At 36.1% G+C, this 22591-nt stretch overlaps 1 protein-coding gene across 12 annotated transcripts in view; it reads right to left on the reverse strand.

Moving 5' to 3' along the window:
• The window catches only part of MBNL3 (muscleblind like splicing regulator 3), a 117543-nt gene that overhangs the window by 49079 nt on the left and 45873 nt on the right, over positions 1-22591 (reverse strand). For 10 of the 12 annotated variants that reach the window (XM_063635349.1, XM_063635346.1, XM_063635351.1 and 7 more), the window contains exon 2: positions 17385-18264. The exons of the other annotated variants lie outside the window; for them this stretch is intronic. In XM_063635349.1, the coding sequence (XP_063491419.1) occupies positions 17385-17561 (177 nt within the window). In that variant the 5' untranslated portion in view covers positions 17562-18264. The remainder of the gene's footprint in view (positions 1-17384; positions 18265-22591) is intronic. 12 annotated transcript variants of the gene reach the window in all.

A 22591-nucleotide genomic window follows, 5' to 3' on the forward strand; every position in this document is an offset into this window, starting at 1 on the left:
ATCTCGTTAGAAAACTGTTTATAAATGTTTGAGCTAATTTTTCATTTTTCTTATTTTTCATTTTAATAGGCTAACCTTATGGAAGTGAAGATTGACTCATAAATGTGAAATGTCTGAATATACTATATATGTGTGTGTAGGTGTATATACATATACACACCCTTTTGTTCTCACAGTTGCTACATATGAAAATTTGAAGGTCCACGTGTGGCAGCTAGCAACACCTACAATACACCTTTCGGGGTACAAAAAAGTCACTAATCCTTTCAAAGGGTTATAATAGGCAAATAATTAAAATAACTTCATTTCTTTTGGGTTCCACACATTTAGACACCAGCGTGATTCTTGCCCAGTCACCTGTTATGTAACATTCCATAAGTTTCTCTATGCTCCACAAAGATAGGGTTCTGTGATCAAAGGATTTAGAGAAATTCTTGGGTTAAACAGAACTAAACTGCACTAACACGCAGTTAACAGAACTAAACTGTATTTCATGCAATACCTCTCAGAGCCTTTTCTCAGCTAAAAAGCATTGTGATGTTCCTTGGAGGGAAAATATAATAGGTCTCCCAAAGAAACATTAAGTCTTCCAGAATAGACATCATTTTCCTTCCAACAGATCTGAATATATATCAAGAAAGGGCCGTTTGAACAAGTGGTGAGGAAGGAGGAGGCATTAGAGGAACAACACAGAGTCCTGAGAATTATGAAGCTTTGAAACATCATCCTTAATTGACACCCTGCTAAACCAATTATGGTTTTCTCTAAACTAATGGTTCCCAAACTTTAGTGTTTGCCAGAATTACCAGGAGAGTTTCTTGAAACACAAGGTGCCAGGCCTCCCCCCAGAGTTGCTGATTCAGTAGGTGTGGGTAAGGTGATAATTTACATTTCTAAATGTGTCCAGGTGAAGTTGATGTTGCTAGTCTGCCACACTTTTGAGAACCCCTGCTCTAAGGGAATATTGTCCTATCTGACAATGGATTTAGTTATTTGCTAAGCATTTTATTATGGTACTGATAATTCAGTTTCCAAAAGGTCATACTGAAGAAATTTGGACACCTTAATTCTACATCTCTGACATCAGTAATGATGTTAGCAGCCACGTAAAAGAAGGCCAGTCTAGGTCATGAAGAAGGATTGGCCTTCTCAAAATCTATTCTACTACTCCTAGGAAACACATTCATTTTCTGTTTACAAAGTAGGGCTATTAGTTATGACAGTAAGTATGTATATGAGAGCTCTGTATTGTATGTTGCTTACATTTGCTGTATAAACATTTCCAGAGTGTTTTCTAAATGTTTTCTGTGTACCCAAATTTGAACGAATAAAGGATTCTTTAAAAACTGCCCCTCAGCTCGCCAATAAACTCACACCTTTACTCACTACAGAATTCCCAATCATTTGAGAACATTACCCCTTCTCCTCACCCCTAAAAAAAAGATACCTAGAAAAAAGACAAGCTAAAAGGAGGAAAATACTTTCCACATCGATTAGGCAAACAATTTAATGCTGACCACAGCATTTCAGCACAGATGATCAAAAGCTGAAGTATCAATAGATTACTAAACCTCAAAACAAGCACTGAATACAAGTTCATCAATTGCACCCTGCAGCGAGGAAGTAAGGAAAAAACACATCTCATACAACCCTTTCTCCTTTTTTCCTAATGAAAAAAAGTAAATGTCTAAGGAGTTTCAAGTGTTTGTCATTTATTCCTTTCTGTTTTACGAGTAGCCCCAGCTGCATTTGGTTTACTTCTGAGTATCACTGGAAGCCCATTTTAAACTGAGGCCCCCAGTTAACCATACTGGAATGCCTGGAATACAATAACATGTACAAATGAAAATCACTCAGATAGCCTTATAAGCTGCAAATAAGAAATACAGAAATGGAATTAGCCCCTTCTCTTGTTGACTTGCTCTCTTACTACTTAGACAATTACATTCTTCCCAAAAGGCTTCAAAATGACCTTCAAGAAAGATATTTTTGAAGTAAGATTATTACAGTAACTGTAAAGACTGATATAATGGGGAAGGTGAAACAATGGAGATAATTGTATCAAAAACTTCAAAATTCTAGACGAAGGTTAATTGCTGCAGCTGGGCCCAAAACGTAGCTGTGAGCTTTCTGGCAACCACACTAAATAGGAAAATGTACTGAATTGCATTTGCTCCTGTGGCCTGATAAAAGAAGGCATACTGTTTAATACCTCTCCTGCATAAATGTAAAAACTGTGCTAGATACTGTGGAAGAAATGAAGAAGATTATGCCATGGAAACTGCCCACAAGGAGTTTACAAATCTCTCTCTCATAACTACAGAGGCATGAGTAGTTGTGCTGGTGGGGGACCTAGGACTTGACACCTGCTTGGAGGTTGTGAACAGTAGGGAGATCAAAGGTAACTAGTGGTGCATGTTTAGTGGTGCTGTTGAAAATGAGGAAGAGCAAGTTCCATGGGGAGAATGAGACTTCTCTGGGCCATAATTAATCACAGCTATTCATTTTTGCTTCAATGAAGGCAGAGGAGTTTATAATGAAAAATATGCTACAAAAATGGCACAAACAATTCTCTCTTGGGGGTGGAGGAATCCCACTCTCTTATATTACCCTCTTTTCATGAGTATGTTATTCTATTCATTACACTTTCCTTATGTTTTTGTTACAAATACATTATTATTGGAGCTGAAGTATTTCAGAATGAAAAGCCTTTCTCAATGGGTGTCTCCTAATTTCTTTCTTCACTCACTCCCTCTCTCTCTCCTTTCCTCCTTCCTTCTTTCCGTTTTTTTTTTTTTTTTAAATCTCTGACTTGGAAGCAATGTCACTTTTTAAAGGTATTTCTTTAGTGGGACAATAGGAAAATTTGGGGAGAAATAAGTGAAACATGTTTAAATGTTTTATCATTTCAAAGATGAAGCAAATGTCACATGCCACTAAAGTGAAGCCTCAAGAATTTGGAAAAAGGGGGAGACAGTCTTAGTTCTGTTTTATCTGTCAGTCGCCTATTAAAATATGCTAGTCACAATTATGGAAATCATTGCCAAATGTTGACACCAGCTGAATGCTGCTAAATATTTAAAAATCATTTTAAGGTTTTGTTGTTGCTGTTGTTGAAACACTTTTCTCAAATGTTCCAGACACCTTCCCTGTTTTTGAAAGCAGAGTCAGTTGTCCAAACCTGAATCACATCTTGGTTACTGAGGATTGCACCAAGACCTCAGGATCGCCTGTTCAGAAAACCAGCAATCATTATGCAGGAATGGAGATGAACATGGAAAAAGTCTAAGAGACTGGACTGACTGTACAAACTCCAAGATATAGTACATAAGCCTACAGATCCTTTCTTAAACTTCCATATTGAAATTACTTTCTTATTATTTTTCCTATTTCTTTTAAAAGCATACTGCTTGGACTAAATTACAGTTATTGTGGGGTTTTTTTAAAGTGTCAATTCATGGGCTCTATTATAATATTTCTTTGTCTTTCTATGTTCAAACTTTTTGGACTTTCAAAATGTCATTGTGTATTTAGAACAAGAGTTCTTTATTAAACTTTAAATATATATATTTTAGAACTAGGCAGTCATCTTCCACAAAATCCCTTTTTGAAGATTATGAGCTCATACTTGATTCAGAATCACCTTATTAGCACTCATTATGCTTCCAAGAATACCTTGATTTGCAAGCTACCCATCTGCTGTAAAATTCAACTTCAAACATTTTAAGACAAAAAATGCTAGACTATTACTACATAATCACACTAATTATTTTGAAAATAACACTTAACAATGGCCACTAAGTAATTTTTTTAAAAAAATCTGTATATAAGGTAAAAGCACTCAAAATGTAACAGTTGGAGAGTATCCAACAGCATTTAGCCAAATATCATTTCTATAATGCTAAGTGATGGAATTACATTTGCAAATATCAGCAATTTGCAGGCCATCAAATCTAGGTTAAAATGTGGTTGAGTGAGGGAAGTTGGCACATGGGTGTATAGAATTTTCATCTATATTTGAGTAAAAACTGAACTGGGAGTGAAAGTACAGCTGCAGATGAAGAGATCTCTGTGTACCTCTCAGTTGAGCCCATATTTATTCTCCCTCTTTCAAAGTGTTTCAACAATCTCATGTTTCATTCAACAAATATTTTTCCAAGTCCTAACGTGTACTAGGCACAAAAGATATGATGGTGGACAAGATAGCATCTAATGCAAAACAAAACAAAAAGTATGGCAGACTTTCACTGCAACTTCAAAGAAATCTGATGTTAAGATGAGCACAAGGTCATCAGGCTGGAGGGAAATATCCACTGCTTTCTACTTAACCATGTTGGCTTCATCTGCATCTCAATTCCATTGCTAGTTTTCCCTTCCCACCACCACCACCTAAATCAAAACCTTAATATTTCATAACTTCAATACTTCAACAACTTTCTAAGAGGTACTTCCTCTTGCCAGTCTCTTTTTTTCTATCTTTTTTTTTTTTTTGCACAAGCTGATGGTGTCATTTCTCAGGCTTCAGCCATTCTGACTTAACATTCAACTCCCCAAACCTATCACAGTTTTCCTCCTCTGTCTTTGCTCAGGTTATCCCCTCTGCCTGGAATACCTTCCTATTCCTTCTTCAAAGAACACCTCAAACAGTGTCTCTCCCATGACTGCATCTTCAACCACCACTGCTGGATATAATCCCAGTCCCTACCTGTGCCCTTGGACTGTTTTAGCTGTTAGTTTGTATCTGGCTTATGGCATATAACACAAGTAACCTCTTACTAAAAGGTCAGGCAAGAACCACATCTTTCCTAACTTTGTATTCTCCACATTACTGAGCCCAGTGCCTAACAAGTAAGAGGTTGCAATAAATGTTTGTTGAATGAATCATTTCTTTGGGGAATTGAATGTACATACAATTCTTAATGGATTTAACAGGACTTTCAGCATTAAATAACCCCTGACATTTATACAAATCCTTCTAGGAAACCACAACCAAATAGTCTTACAAACTCAGTGCTGCTGCTTGCTCTCAAATGAAGAGAAACAGAGGTAGTAGGATTCCCATGACATAAGGAGCCCTTGTTAGAACTGTTATGTGTGACAAGGCAGCATTTTCGATGTTTATGCCACTTGCTGATAGAATGTTTCATTTCAGATATTTTCAGTGGTTACATCTAGAGTTCATCCAAGAAAAAGGCATGTTCCAAAACTACTTCTCAGGCTCCTTTGAAAAATGAGACAATATTCCAAAGTCAAATTCTTCCTATAGTGGGGTACTGGGAGATTAAAGATGGCTATGGTTTGAACATTTGTTAGTAATACTGAAGTTAAGACTGAATTTGTTTCTATATAGAACACTTTTTTTGGTTAGTAAAAAAAGTAAAATAACCAGGAAATTGCAGAAACTCTAGAGATTACACTTTTATAAAAGCTGGAAAAAATTGTTTGTTAAGTGGAACAACTCCTAGGATAGGTATTTGTGAAATATTTAAAACAAGAACACAGAGTACATGGAGCTATTAAAAATCCTCAAATTGTTACTTCGGTTTTACTATCTTTCACAAATAGGAAGATGAATAAAGATGTTAAGACAATGTGACTGTGGTCTTAAAACAATGTGGTTTTTTAAAATGAGATCTCTAAAAAGTATTTGGAGCTAAGAGATTATTGATACTACAATGTCATCTAGTCACTGTATTTAAATGCATATAAAAGATGGTTAAAGAGTTTAAAGTCACACAAAAAGGTTTTCTGTTTGCATTTTTGCATGCTAAGACAGAAATTAGAACATTACTACCATTCCGTTAGCTAACAAATCATGGCTGATACATAGGATATGTCTTGTTTTTTGTCATATTTAATGGAATTAAAGGGAATTTGTCATATGTAATACATGTATATTACTGTGGACTTTACATTTTCAAATTTTTGTACAGTTTTCAATGTGGAAACTGCCTTCTTGTCCACTATCTAGTCATAAGAATATAGGTAGAAGCAAAGCCTAATTTATTTTCTACCAATTTCCAGTGGGTTAAAAAAAATTTTGAGCTTCAACAGAAAAAAAGCTTATTTATGATAGACAAAAATCCAATTTAAGGCATACATTTAAATGCCCATGACCAAGTTATAGCTACAAAACTGTTTCTAACAGATAGATTCTATAGCCATATCTACTTAACTAAATAACACATTAGACATGACATTAAGCAATTTTACATAAACTCATCATAAACAAGATACCAAAAAATGATTTACTCTATCTCTAGATACAACATGGTTCAATCCAAATACTGGAGATCATTTAGAAAATAAAAGGATGAAAAACAAATGGAATTGTTTACTGACTTTAAAGAAAACAGCATCAAGAAAGATGGCAAAAAATGTGAGATAAACTTGTAATGACATCTACCAGTAAAACTTGACCCTGGGGTGAGAATTGAAGGCACAGAAATAAAAACATTGAAAACCCAAGCAAGACTGCAAATCTGGATTAGACATCAAAAATTTTTTAAAAAACACATAAATTTAAGAAACTGAAGACCGAGTATGTAGCAGAATAAACACTGAAGAAAAAAAAGAGTATTTACAGAAAATAGCAGACAGCTAAGATTCCTCTGGAATATATAACCCCATAAGTCAGTGACCAAGTGACACACTGAGATAGAGGAAAACAAGGGTCACCTCAAGGATGGTACATGCAGAAAGGTCATCTGCAAGGGCAAAAAGAACAGTAAGTAAACAATGTTCTATGAATAATGTCATGTTCCTAGAAGAACTAATTGCTATTTCTGGATGCACAGAAGTACCTTGTATCCACATTTCGAAAAAATCTGATATAGAGAAAAAGACTTAATTTCAGCTACGCTACATGAAGAGATTATTTACTAACCAAGTAGGATCAGATGTATATTACCCTAACATCTAAGAGTTTCTTCTAGACAAAAGAGTTGAAATATAATAGTTTTCAAATTTCAAATTTCCAAATCTCTCCTACTTAATGGAGTTCCTGTAGCAAAGGGTCAGTATTAATGGTATCATCAAATAGTAGTTGGGGAATACATGCCTGGCCCTAGCCCAAGTCTTTTCTCACCAGATGCCCAATTACAACTTGGCCAGGAAGAGATGATTTTTAGCTATGATCCCATAAAACAACACTTTAAATAAGTTGGATTAGATTCCAAATTATTGTATAAAATACTTGACCCATAATAAGGCTGAATTGCTACTGCAATATTTCAGCTGATCTATGACAGGTTTCTTCCTAGCTAGCCAGGGCATCATACTAATGAGTATATAACAGAATCAGACATCAATGAGTTTTATGCAGTGAAGATGTGATACACAGCCACAGTTATAATCCCCAGTTCTGGTCAGCAAACTCAACAATGCGGTGTTTGGGGAGAAGGATGGACAAGGGAGCAGAGACAGCTCAGTGTTCCGACACTCAGCAATTAAGCGAAGTTTAGTATCACAAAGTTAGGTAACTTTGTCTAAAAATCCTTCTCTTCTGCCTTATTTTCAAAACAAGTTATCCAAATAATTGTCCATGAACTAAATATGAAGGTTAATAAAGTCTTAATCTAAATTATCATGAATCAGAAACAGTAAAAGAGGGAGGGATTAGCAAAGGAAAAGTTGGCTTCTCCACGCCTCACTTTTAAGTGCAAAAAGTAAAGAAGAACCAGAAAACTTCACAGACAGTCCCAATGTCATGTGGAGCAGCATGACTGTGATAAGAGCTGGATGCTTTTGGTTTACTAAAGCAATAGCCTAATTGATGTTCTCTCCATTTTCTTCTCCTCCATAGGAAAGAAGACTGAATAATGATTGGAAGAACGCCGGAGTCATCAAGCTCTTTTGATAACTGCATATGTGAAATAGGTCAAGTCGCTCTCCCTCAATGGATCGCCAGTTTACCCAACTGTAAATGGCAACAATTTTGAACTGAACGTTCTTCCTTCTACAGCCAAAATTCTTCGTTTGCTAGGTTTGTGAAGTGCTTTTATATGTATGAACGCTTTCTTAACTATTAAGTTATCTGAGTCATCGAGCTTTTGGCAGGGGCAATCTCATGATCAGTCATGACATAGATTTTAGAGTTTTCTCATCCCCATACTCAAAGTTTTTTTTTTAAGAATAAAAATGAAAAGAAACAATACCCCACAATATTTCTGAGCCTCAAAGGACAGACTAAAAAAGCTAACTTTTAAAATACTGCATTTTGAAATAACTTTGAACTTACAAAAAAATCGCAAAAATAATACCTGTAGTCCCTGTATACCCTTCACCCAGATTCCCCTACTGTTAAAAACTTACATAACCATAACACAATTACCAAAACCAGGAAATTAACACTGGTACAAGACTCTTAACAAGAGATCTTATTTGAATGTCACCAATTTTCTTCCTAATGTTCTTCTGTTCTAGGATCCAATCCAGGTTCCCACATGGCATTTATTCCTCACTTCTCCTTAGTCTCCTCCAATCTGTGACACTTTCTCAGTCTTTCCTTGTCTTTCATGACCGTGACACTTTGGATGAGTACTGGTCATTTATTCTGTAAAATGCCTCTCACTTTGTGTTTGTTGAATGTTTTCTCATGATTAGACCGAGACTATGTCTTTTTGGCAGGAACATCACAGAAATGGTTTGTATCCTATCTGAGGGTATGTGATATTGATATATCTTATCACTCATTATGTTAACCTTAAACACTTGGTTAAAGTGGCATCTGCTGGGTTTCTCCACTGTAAAGTGACTATTTTCCCTTTATTTATTTATTTTAGAAACAGGGTCTTGCTGTGCTGCCCAGGCCAGAGTGCAGTGGCACAATCACTGCTCACTGCAGCCTCAATCTCCCAGGCTCAAGCGCCTCTGCCTCCTGAGTAGCTGGGACTACAGGCATGCACCATTATGCCCAGTTAATTTTTTAAAAAATGTTTTGTATAGACAGGGTCTCGCTATATTGCCCAGGCTGGTCTCAAACTCCTGGTCTCAAGAGATCCTCCCACCTCGGCCTCCCAAAGTGCTGGGATTAAAGGCATGAGCCAGCCACCATGCTTGGTCTATTTTTCACTTTTAATTGATAAATATCCTGGGAGAAATACTTTGGGACAATGCAAATATCCTGTTTCTCCTCCAACTTTTACCCACTGATTTCAGCATATATCAGTGGATCTTGCCTGCAACCATTATTACCATGGCATTTGCCTACTAGTGATTTTGTGTTTCCTTCATTTGTTCTCCATTTATTAATTGGAATTCTTCTGTAAGGAGGAGTCGTCCCTTCTCCCCAACTTATCCATTTATTCAATTTTTTTTGTAAACTATGGACTCATGGGCATCTATTCTATGGACTATAATTCAATACTATCATCATTTAGTTTCTTGCTCAAGTTATTCCAACTTCAGCCATTGGGAGCTCCTTCAGACTGGCTACTATGATGTCTTGTCACGCCCCCACCCTTTTTCTAGCACTTTCTTACATTCTTACACCAAAAGACATTACAGCCTTATCTTGTATTTTCCCTGCTTCTGTCCAGAATCAGCCATTATTCCAAAGATCCCTAGTTCCTTTATTGGAGAATGATATTAGACACAAAGATGTGGGTACTAAGTATGCTCGTTGCTGTTGGGGCGTTAATTGCTTCTAGCGCCTCCCAAGACAGAGCTAGGAAATGAAAGCATACATAATAACCCATGCATACACACAGATCAATATCTATTCCTGTATCTATCTGTATACATACTCATGTATCCTTTCTAATCCACACCACAGTATTCATCCTAACCTTCCCTTTTTATTTTTAACTTTTTTCCTCTGACAGTGAGAAAATAGGCTCTCATTATCTACTCTGTATACATTTATTTGTTCAACCTCAGTATCCACATACTTACATATGCCTGTGAGGAACAGATTTACTAACTAGAATCCTGTATTTCTGTGCAATTCTTTTTATCTTTATTATAAATATAGCACCTCCAGGCTTCTTTTTATTAGTGTCAGCATGACATAGCTTTTCCCATCTTTTTACTGTTAATATTTTAAACTCAAAAAAAGCAAGGAGGAAAACAGTATGCTACTATCTGTGTGAAAATGGAAAATAAGTATGGATATATTTGCTCATATGTATACATATAATATCTATGGGAGAGGGAAAACCAAAATATCAGTTTGGAGGTCAACTGATTAACTGGGGAAAAGAGATGAGGGGAAAACTTCGCTGCATACTCTAATATCGTTGAATTTTCTTAAACTTTTTCATTGAGTATAATTCACAAATCATAAAACTCACCCTTTTAAAGTCTACACATCAGCAGTTTTTAACACATTTATATACAAAGTTGCATAACTATCACCACTAATTCCAGGACATTTTCATCACCCTTAAAAATAAAACCATGTACCCATTAGTAGTTAATTCCCATACCCCTCACCCCTCACTCACCCATCTACTGCCCTTCACAAGACCCTGGCAACCACTAATCTGCTTTCTGTCTCTATGGATTTGCCAACTCTTGATGTTTCATATAAATGGAATCACACAATATTTGACCTTTTATGTCTGGCTTCTTTCACTTAACATCATGTTTTTAAGGTTCATCCATGTTGTAGCATGGATCAGTACTTTGTTCCTTTTTGTGGCTGAGTAATATTACATTGTATGTATATACCATATTTTGTTGATGTAGTCATCAGTTGATGACTGTTTTTCTAAATTTTTGAATTATGAAAATATCCATTCAAAAATTAAACTTTAAAAAATAGAAACAAAATGAACAAGCCCTTCTCATAAAAAACAGAAAAATGTAAAAAAAAATCAAGCAAATAATGTATGAAAAATAACAACGTACAGAAAAGCTTCTTTGACATTTGCCAGGACTCAGAGACTCAATAGCAACTTACATTCGCAACTAAAATTTATTACAGCATGGAATACAGAGGAAAAGTAACAGGAAAAATATACGTATTAGTAGAGTCAAGAGAACCCCAGCACAAGCTTCCAATGTTCTTCCTAGTTCAAAGCCACACGCACAAGGACTCTCTCTCTCTAGCAGCAAACTACAGAGGCATGTATGGAATGTCTCCACCCTGGGAAGCCCAGTTCTAGTTTCAAGGTCTGAGGTGCAGATGGGTCCTGGTCACATATGCACAGCCTGCTACCAACTGGCCATGGCAACTGTAATCCAGGACCCTAACAATGAATCAGTCATCAATCTTGATCTTGAGCAAAGCAACCCTGACAAGCTGTTATGGCATGGTCCATTGTTCCAGGTGTATACAACACAATAACCAATCAGTGACAAAATGAATGGTGGCCACATTCCCAGGGGATAGTTAAGGTTTCCCTTGGAGACATGCAAAGAGTAAGCCACCAAACCTGCCATATTAACTCTTTCCTCACATGAGATTTCTTTACTGCTAATCCCCCATCACTGGGGTATGAACTGGAGTTGAGGTACAAGTCATAGAAATAAGGGAGTGAAAAATAGGGATTGGGCACCATTTGACTTCTACTTCACCTATAAATAGGAGTTATTTGTCTTCATGGAAATTATTCTCTTTCCTATTTAAAAAATATAAAGACTAGACACCTCTGCTTTGTGTGGGCTTGCTTTCCCCCGATTATGTCAACCTTTCCAGCTCTTGGAACAGAATCCAAAGTCCTCAGCATGACACACAGAGCCCCACCTGATCTCCCCACCCCCAGGACCTCCCTGCCCTCATCTCCCACTCCCCTCCCCCTTCATGGCTCTGCTTCAGCCACGCTGGCGACCTTGAGTTTCCTCAAACACACCAGGCCGCCGCCAGCTTCAGGGCGTTAGCTGTTGCCATTCTCTTTGCCTGGAATGTTCTTAGAAATCCTCTTTGCTGTCCCCTCATCTGTTGCATGCCTCTCCTAAAAGGTCACCTCATTGGAGGCCTCCTGGCCACTGTATCTAAAACAGTAGGCCCTGCCATTCTCTGCACCCTTTCCTCACACCTGACAATATATTGTTATCCTGAATATTTAATTATTTTTTACCTGCTTCTCCTCCAACTCCCAATGAGAATGTCTGCACCATGGAGGCAGGGACTGTTTCTGGTTCACAGCTAAGTCCCAAGGCCGTGAACCAGAAGGGGACAGCTGTCACACTCTGCAGTAGTATATGATAGGCACATATATATTACATCACTTCTAGGACTTCTCACTCTCCAGTGTTCTGTCTTTCCAGTGGCTTGTTGCTGCTATTTTCTCTGTCATGCTCTTGGTCCATTTTCCCTTGCTCTCTTTCTTAATTGACCATAATTATAGAAGTACATTACCAATCACTTCTAAGATGAACACTTGTTCACTTTTTAACATCTAGGACATTGGGATGCCCATTATGATCAATGGCATACTGTAGGGGATGATGAATAAATGGGGGACATAGTTATCAGTTTTTACAAAAGAAAAACTGGTCATGTTACAGTGGAGAAACCCAGTAGATGCCACCTTAACCAACTGATTAAAGTTAACATAATGAATAAGATATATCAATATCACATACCCTCGGATGTCATGCACATCATTTCTGTGTGTGGGTTTCTTCTTTATTTGCCAAAACCACATGATCTCAGTCTAATCATGAGAAAACATTCAGCAAGCACAAGGTGAGATGTATTTTACAGAATAACTGACCAGTATTCATCCTAAGTGTCATGGTCATGAAAGACAAGGAAAGACTGGGAAAGTGTCACAGGTTGGAGCAGACTAAGGAGATATAAGGAATAAATGCCATGTGGGATCCTAGATTGGATCCTGGAACAGAAAAATAGCATTAGGAAGAAAATTGGTGACATTCAAATAAGGTCTCTAGTTTACTTAAGAATCTTGTACCAGTGATAATTTCCTGGTTTTGATAACTGTGCAATGCATGGCATGTAAGTTGTTGACATTAGGGGAATCTGGATAAAAAGTATACAGGAGTTTCCTGTATCAATTTTGTAACTTTTCTGTAAGCCTAAAATTATTAATATTTCAAAATATAACATTTAAAAGGCTAGGCTGAACTATCAATATGTGTTTGTTTGGGTACCATTAAGCCGGTGCAGAAGTAATTGCAGTTTTTGCCATTGCTTTCATGGCAAAAAACATAATTACTTCCGCACCAACCTATAATTGTAATTCTATTTTCCTTTCAAAAGAGGTTTTTGAAATGTCCAAAATAGCATTGACTTTTACCAGTCAAAGATACTTCCCTTTAAAGGTTAGCATAATAGAAAATAGAGATCCTTAAATAAAATGTTATTTTCCTTGACTCTCAGGATGACAGCTGCTGCTTATGTGTCTTTATAGTGTAGACAGACCTCTCTGATGGAGCTGATAAATACTGCTAAGTCTTGCATAATCCAGTGACCCTTGGGATTGCGTTGCTAGGCGTCTAGTTTCTGGTAAACTTTCCCTTGGCAAATAGGGATGAGTAAGTATTCAGTCAAAAATAGTCAAATTTTAAACTAATGAAAACTGCTGTGACTAGTGGTGCTATTGCAGAATATACTGGTAACTTGGGCCAGTTTGACCTACAAGGATAGATTCATATCCATATGCTTAAACAACAGGTTTCACTTGTGAAAATATTATTTTTCTTGTGATCATATGTGATTTTGAAGACACGGCATGTGATTGTTTTATGTGCATTCCTCACCCCGTTCCCATTTTTTAAGGAATATATATAGGTTAGCTTGAGTATCCTCTAACTATGTCTGCTGCTATGGCCTTTACCAGGAAATTCTTGGCACAAAACTATCCAAAGTGGTAAGAGGGGTGGGCAGATGTGATAGGTGTTGATCTGTCATAATGAAATAATGGCAACATTTATATCCTTCCTGGATAAAAAGTGACTGATAACATATTGCTTCAAGTATAAAGGGAAAGGTTCAAGACATCATGATATTGCTGAAGCAGAATAACTTGGCTATGAAAACAATCACAAAGATTGATTTCGTTTTAAAAATGATGACCCTTTGTTAAATCCAAGGGACATTCACTAAAAATGCCAACCTAGATCAATGGCAAACTGTAATATCAAGAAATTGGCATAGAACGGATTAAGCAATACTTTGAAGAGAACTTTGGAGACAGATTATGCCAAGTCCACAAGGCAACAGAGTCAAAAACAGCTGCATACCAACATGATATGAGACCATTCTATGTAGCTGGAAATTAATCCATGGACTACACTAGACTTCCATTAGAAGATAGTGCTGCCTTCATCACTGAGCACTCAACATTCATGGATTGATAGGCACAGCACTTCAGCACAATACACAATCAGCCATCCAATTTGCCCTTCTTATTTTCATAACATTCCCTCATTATGAGGTGAGTTAGAACATTGTATCCATTATACCTGTTATTAAGGCAATAACCATCATCTGGTAGATTAGCTAGTACTAATAGAATTCTTACACAACAACAACAACAAAACAAAACAAAAACAAAAGCAGCGGCCTAAAACTCATCAAATGATTGCTTCAGTTATTTAATCACTCATGAGAGAAGAAATAGTACACAGATGAAGTTCAACAGTGTTTCAATTATAAAAACTCAGGAGAAGTAGGAAATGCTGCAGTAACCACTGAAGTATGTTATTTGTATATTATAGATATGATACTAGCACAATGCACATAGGTAAATTACCCTCAACTGAATTTAACTTTCATGCATGTCATGGATAAGAACTACAAAGCTCTTGTGCAGACATGGAACTTTGATTAATGTGCTATCTAAATGGCAAATTAAATAATTGTTTGAAAGGCTTTATATATTTGAAATATTAAGGTTTTCACTAAAATATGAGAATGTAAGGATTATGTAAATCATATTTACCCTGTGTGACTGGTCATCAGGATATTAACATGATGCAAACATTACTTTAAAAACACTAGATACAGTGAGTAGACAACTTATTTAAATAATTAAGTGGCTTATTAATATTCATTGGCTATTATTTTGTCTCTGAATTAAACACTTTCCAAGCTCCAAAGTTGTAGTGCAGCACGCATTTTGTAAACAGTCACCTTCCCTAGTACTTTTCTTCAAAATGTTTAGTTTATGGCACTCTTTTGCCTTTAAATGGAATTACTGACCTGAGTTTATTAATCATTAGGAAGATCACATATCTCCTTTCACATTCTATGATGTTTGGAAAGATAGAATTTACAAAGCCTGCAAGGAACTCTATATCAGAGTAACCATAAAAACAGTTATACTTAGCTTGAACAACTAATAACACACAGCAACTAGATTTGGTCACGTACATTTGGAACATGAGTTTATAATTTTAAATAATAAGCCCCAACTAAATAGAACTTTATTAAAGAATGCCTACAACAAGCATTTAGTTGATAGGAAGAAAACCTTTTATTTAATTCACTTTTATAGTGATATATAGTTTTCCATTTGTACTAGCTTACTGCAATCTCCACAATAATCACAGAAGTTAGGTACAGGAGATACTACCTATCTGTTACAGATGAAGTTACTCAAGGATTGTGAGGTTAAGTTGCCTGAGGTCAGATACAGTAGTGAGGCTGGGACCGTACCCCAGATCTCCTGAAACAACACATGCAAAGTTCCTACTGCAGTTCCTGACCCTCTGTATGGACCGGATGAAAGATACCTCATTTTTTCCCCCAACTAACTCAGTACGCTTTTCCACTTCAAGGCACTGCCCAATCCTGTAGCAGCAGATTTAAATAATACACAAAATAATTGTAGATGAAACTTAAATGAAACCAAAATGAAGAAAACAAAATAAGTTCTTTAGTCATAATGTCTACCACAAATAAAAGCAATTCAGAGATTTTCAATGGTAGGAATTACCTTTATCTTTACAATAACAAGTTTCTATTCTTAAAATGGAATGGTCCGCAAAAAAAAAAAAAAAAAAAAAAACTAATAATCACAAAATAAGTAAAACTCCTTAAGTAGTACAGGTTAAGCATCTCTAATCCAAAAACCTGAAGTATAAAATGCTCCAAAAGCCTCAACTTTTTAAGTGCCAACATGATGTCACATGGGTGGCTGAGATAATGACGCTTTTGTTTTCTGATAGCTGAATGTACACAACTTTGTTTCACGCACAAAATTATTTAAAATATTGTATAAAATTACCTTCAGGCTATGTGTAAAAAGTGTATATAAAATGTAAATGAATTTCATGTTTAGACTGGAGTCCCATCCCCAAGATATCTCTTTATGGATATGCAAATATTCTAAAATCCAAAAAATTGAAAACACTTTCAGTCTCAAGCATTTCAGATAAGAGATACTTAACCTGTATATTGCTTAAGAAAATGTTTCCTGAGGAAACCATCACACGAAGGGATACATCTCTGTTAGCCAATGCAGCCATAAATAAAAATGTTAATGAGGTAAAATTGGTCACGATGAGGGTAAAACAATATCAAGAAACTGAAAAGGTTCTTGTTAAGCTTAGTTCATGTTGACATATTTTGAAAAAAATCTCAAATGCATTGTAGCAAATCTTATTAATTAAACCAGAAATCCATTACAATTTATTGCTTCTATGTTTTAATTTGTACTTTTTATCCTTAATTTAAGGATAACTATGAATAAAACATGAAAATCAGTGCATTTTCTTTTTCTGCAATCATATACATCCTGTCCTATATAATACCTCATCTGGCCTCATATTTTGTTTATAATCTAGTATGTAATACTCAGGCTTGATGACCTTAGTAATAGGACTTTCCTTACAAAATATACTCACAAATCTGAAATTGGTCAATCACCTATCCAGGAGGAAAATTAAGTGAACCTAGTTTTGTAGCAATATGTTTAAGTTAAAGGTTCAAAATATACTTTGAGACGCTTCAAAATGCCATAATTTTCCTTCTGGAAACCTTATACTCCCTCAGTCTGACTTTATTTATCCTCTGAAAGCTGACTAGTCCCTCCTAAGTGCATTTTGGTACTATGGATAATAAGCTACAATTCAGTGAAGGGCTTCTCTAGGTTACATGAGGATTATGATCACTGTAACATCTAAATCATATACAAAAAAGTAAACGATAGCAAGGTTACAATCCCTCAGTCCTACAAAAATTCTTCAATTTTTATTCTTTAAGTCTATCTGTTTTGATAAGTGGTAAGTGGTCTTTGGTGGAATGAGCTTTAGACTTGGCTTAGCTCTACAAACACAAAGACTTGAGACATTTTGTCGTTAAGACATTCTGACTTTAAGAACTTCTATCTTGACATTCTGTTTTTTTGTTAAAAAAAACAAAATTTATCACTTTCATGCTATTATTAATTTTACTCATTTCAAAGCACATCATATTTCAAAAAACACAGAAATCAACAAATTTAAATTATGTGCATTCAGATGGGACTCACCTTTAGAGAATCAAAACAGGCCACCACACGACCATTTTCCACATGGCAAACTCTTGGTGGATGGGCAAACTTGCAATCTGCATCAGCTCGAGAGCAAGTTCCTCTCTGAAATTCTCTACAGACTTCTAAAGTCAGCCACTTGGTATCACGAATCAGGGCAACATTGACAGCCGTCATATTGAAAGCAAAATTAAAATCCAATGTACCCTCTTTAGGACAATATTACTATGGACTATTAAAGGATTAAAAATGAATTCAAACTAAGTGTGAAGAGATAACAGGTTGCTTTGGTGAAATGTTTATTTGTTAACACTTAGGTTTTCATTAAAGTCAAATCTGGTCTAGTCAAACAAAAAGCCAATCATAAAAACTATCAGAATAACTAAAAATCAAATTAGAGACCAACTCCTAAGAAGCCAACTGTTAAGACAATGAATGCTTTCTTTTGTTCCTTTGCCGAATTTATGTTAAATAACCGGCAGACTTTCAAAAGAATTCTGTGCTCTGCAGTTGATGTTTTCAATTATTCTTGCAAAAAACATATGCTGCTGGCTGCCCTTCGATTTGTGGAATGGTCTCAGATCAGGGGGAGAAAAGTTTTTCTCCCTATTTATTAGCTTTAAATAATAAGATTGGGAAGGATGTTAGAACCCAAAAAAAGTTTCCTTGCAAAATCAAGTGGAGGGAAAATGACTAAGAAAATTGAGAATCACAGAAAAAAGAAATGGACCAGCTGCTGACAGTAAACTACAAGCACACCAGGTTCGGCGGGGAGGTGGAGAGGGCAGGGAACGGTATGGTAGGGAGAGGGGTTTATAAAGAGACAGCTCTAGAGTAGAATCCAAGCAGCAGAGTTTTCAGAAAAGGCACTTTTCAGAACCTGCAAGAAAAAAATAAATAAAATTAGCTAAAATAATACAATGCTTCCGTTTCAAACTCTAGATTTGGAAAAGAAGTAACTATATCCTATTTAAAACAGGAAGCATCTAGATACTGACAGTGCAACATAGTACAGTCAGCCATTGTCAATAAAAAGGGCATTTCCCAGTATAAAACTGTATAGTAAAAGCAAGCAACTGCTTAGATTTACTGTTGTAGTACAAGACTGGGCAACAACCTCACATGAGGTGGGGTAGAGGATGGAAATGTAAAATGTGCTTCAGATAAAGAAAAAAGTCATTTGAAAAGATATTTTTTTTTGTTTTTCTGTGTAGGCTCCTTAGTCTCTATGAAGGGAAATTGGAGCAACTCAGAAGAAGGTTTCAGCATATACAAACAAGTGAGACAGAATGTGCTGTTTAATGAAATAGATTAAATATTATGCAGCTTTAAAGTATGCAGTTTAACTCAGTGTGAACCAGCTACAATTTCTAGCAACAGCTGAGAAGATACAGGAAAGGTTAATTTACTGGCATATGCCATAAACACATACTGAAATAGCACTAATGCAAAAGTGAGCTCTGAGTATTAGAAAAATCAAATAACTGTTAACTTCATCAAAAAGTGAGATTAAAGTTCTTAAAAATATTTCATTTTTTTCAACAATATTTTCAGCAACTTTACAAAATCTAAATCTTCTCTTTGTCTTTTCCATATTCAAGATGAAATTAAATATCACCTGACTTTTCAAATATCATTGAGAAATTCTGTACCTAGAAAATTCAGGCAAGCTTATCTACTCAACAGCAAAACATCTTTTTCTCTGAGTCATTCTTCATGGAAATCATTCTAAAATGTATTCTATGTAACTTTGCCTTCTTAAAAAATATCAAACATAATTTGGCCTCTAATTAAAGACTTGGGACCATTAATGTATCAGGAAGTATAATAGTTCTCCTCTTTAAGTGGCAGACTGTTAATTGTCATATCCACTGTTACTTCTCTGTCACAATATCTACCACAGTGAATTTTCCAGCTCTCTTCCAAAAAACCTAATAGCCAGTCATGAATGTTGAATACCAATTAGTTATCCACTGAGTGAAGGGCCTATGGAACAAGATGCAGAGCTTTCTTGCAGAAGTTTTATGACTGCTCTTACTTCTATGGGGGCCCTTCTGCATCAAGTTACATGCAGGACCATGTTCTACAGGGTTGGAGTTGCAAGCAAATGACTTCTAGGAAAAAATATTTTAAAAATAACCTGATGATAGAAATGCAAAACAAAATCACAATGTGATGACCACTCTCATTAGTCTAACTATAATTTTAAAAGACAGAAGAATTGGAGAAATTTGAACCCTCATACACTGTGGCTGGGCATATGAAATAGTGCAGTTGCTGTGGCAAACTGTCTGACAGTTCCTCACTTCCACAACTCAGTATATACCCAAAGTATCTGAAAACAAGTGATAAAGAAATCCTCCTAAAAATCCTTGTACATGAATGTTCATAGCAACACTATTCATAATAGCCAAAAGTGGAAATAACCTAAGTGTCCATTACCAGATGAATGGATAAACAAAATTTGGTATATCCACACAATGGAATGTTATTTGGCCACAAATAGGAATGAAGGACTGATGCATGCTACCAGAAGGTTGAACCTTGAAAACATTATGTTAAGCAAAAGAACCCTGTCACAAAAGGCCACATATTGTATGATTCCATTTATATGAAACGTTCAGAGTAGCCAAATCTAGAGACAGAAGGTAGATTAGTGGTTGCCAGGGGTTGGGAAGAGGGGATAAGGGTGGATGACTGCTTAATGGGTACAAAGTCTCCTTTGCGGGGTGATGAAAATGTTCTGGAATTAGATAGTGGTGATGATTGCATGATTTTTGAAATACCATAATCCATTCACTGAATTGTACACTTTAAATAGATGAATTGGATAGTATGTGAATTACATCCCAATAAAGCTGTTATATATTTTTTAAAAAGTCTAAAGAGACAAGACAATAAAAAACAGCCTGACTAATGATGGGATTAGCTATCCCAAGCTTTCTGAGTTTCTCCTTAGCCAGAGATTTTTCTCAGGAGTGTTACTAAGTTGAATTTCAAGAGTAAGTTCATTTCCACACTGTAACTGACTTAATGTATTATGAAAAGTACTCTGAAAGAGTATGATATTTCAACCTAATCCCACAACCCAATTATATAGTCTGCCTGAACACATTTGGAAGGAAAATGACAAAAAAGATCTATCTATCTATATAAGATCTGCTCAAAACATAAACAGTGAGGGTCTGGAGACTTTTTCTACAGAGGTCCATCAAGTATAGAAACATAATAAATGATACATGTGAATTCTGAACTTTTACAAATGAAAAATGCAAAAAAGAATTGGCTTCTGGCCATGCATTTTATTCAGAGATAGGGGAAGAAGGAATTTTCTTTTTTCTTTTTCTTTTTAAAAATTTTGGCCTGTAACCAATGATGAAGCCCTGGCCAGTTCTTGAAAGCAGTTCTAGCCACCACATGTCTTCCTTCAGACTGAAACTATTTTAGGGGCTGACTCAGAAGAAACTAAGTGCAACACTCAAGGGAGCTGGCGCAAAGATGGGGAGAAGTTCTCTCATGCAGCTCTGTTTGTCTATGTATAAAAGGCAGGAAGAAGTGTCAGTTTTCTCTGTATTCTTAAGATCAATTTTGTTTTGGGGATAATATAGCTTTATCTTCACTTCCTTAGACTTAAGTAATAGGAATACAGTTCTGCTTCTTAAGATTTATAGTCCTCTAAAGCAGAACATGAAAAGTTACCATTTCTTAGTGCACTTGTACTTTATTGTACTTGCAGGTTTACAAGTGCTTGTATTTCACTGATGTTTTGATCTCTCAAAAATATTCTAAAGCATGAGTGATAACCCAAAACACTGATGACTGAAATGAAGCTCGTTAAATTACTTATTCAAAGTTACAAAGCCTGGTGGTAGAGCCATGACTCCAGGCAAGAACTTCTGACTCCAAATCTCATGCACAGATTCTAGCTGAGAAATGTCATAGATAGCATTGCTTATCTCTCTTGGGAATCTTAAACAACAGAAACCTGTCATTTTTGTAGAGTACTTATGGTTCGTTCTCAGAATTACATTCATGCCTGATGTATCAACATTTTCATAATCTCCGTAAGTTGTGCTCAACCAACATTTATCTAGCATCTACTATGTGCCAGGCATTGTTCTAGTTACTGAACAAGACTGATAAGGTCCTTGCTCTCGTGGAACATGCTATGCTCATTTAAATAGAGAAGTAACTTGATGTACAAGGAAATTAAATGAGTATTAGAATTTATGAAGAGCTGGAAGTAAACACTAGGAATTCTGACTTCAGCACAAACCTCTAACTCAGCATGAATGATACACCAAGCACTATGATTTAAGAATACTCTTAAACGCACACTCAAACACTACTGCATAGAAGTTAAGTCATCAAGAGGAATACCTTGGAATTACATTGAGACTTATTGCTCCCCAGATTTCTCTTGGAGAGGGCAACTACTGTTCTCATTTTACAGATGGGGAAATGAGGGTGGAGAAAGGTTGAGTAATTTAACTTGCACAACTTCATGAAGCTAGCAGGTGATCAAGCCATGGTTCAAACTCAAGCAGCCTGACTCCAGAGTCCCCCCCGCCCACTTAACCATACCACAATACTGTGTTACTCTTATGGCATCTATCATATTCTTCCTCGTGCTTGCTGACTGGGCCCCTTAACCTTTTCTCCCTTATTAGATTTAAACTCCTTGAGCATAGAGATCATGTCTTGCTCAGCATTGCTGGCTCTATTTTGTCACTGGGGGTTAGAGTAGCATTCCCCAGGTTTTTTGTTTTGAAAACTATACGGATTAAATGGTAATTTAACATTAACCCTTCTGTTGTATGACATTAGAAAAGAGTTTTGTCAGTTGGGCATCCTCTAGGCTAGCTGAGCTTTGGCCGCCTCTGTTAGTTTTGAATCGATTGGACCTGTGAAGTTGAATATTTTCTCACAATCCTAGCCTTCAAATTGGGATGACAATATCTAGATTCTTCATATATAGTGCATTCATTCTCCACAAAGAATGACCTATTCCTGTCCATTTGATAGCAACAAGATCTTATAAAAATATGAAATTCCCAGATGATTTCTGTTTGTGTCTTTGGATAGTATGTTCATCTTTGGAATGTTTTTGCTCAATAATAGGTATGATGAAACTGAACTGGTGGTGGGAGTAAGGGTGGGGGAGATTTCTCTCTGATCCACAGGAAGAAACCTTTCATAAGTATTCT

The sequence above is a fragment of the Symphalangus syndactylus genome, chromosome X (assembly GCF_028878055.3).
Source record: "Symphalangus syndactylus isolate Jambi chromosome X, NHGRI_mSymSyn1-v2.1_pri, whole genome shotgun sequence".
Lineage (NCBI taxonomy): Eukaryota > Metazoa > Chordata > Mammalia > Primates > Hylobatidae > Symphalangus > Symphalangus syndactylus.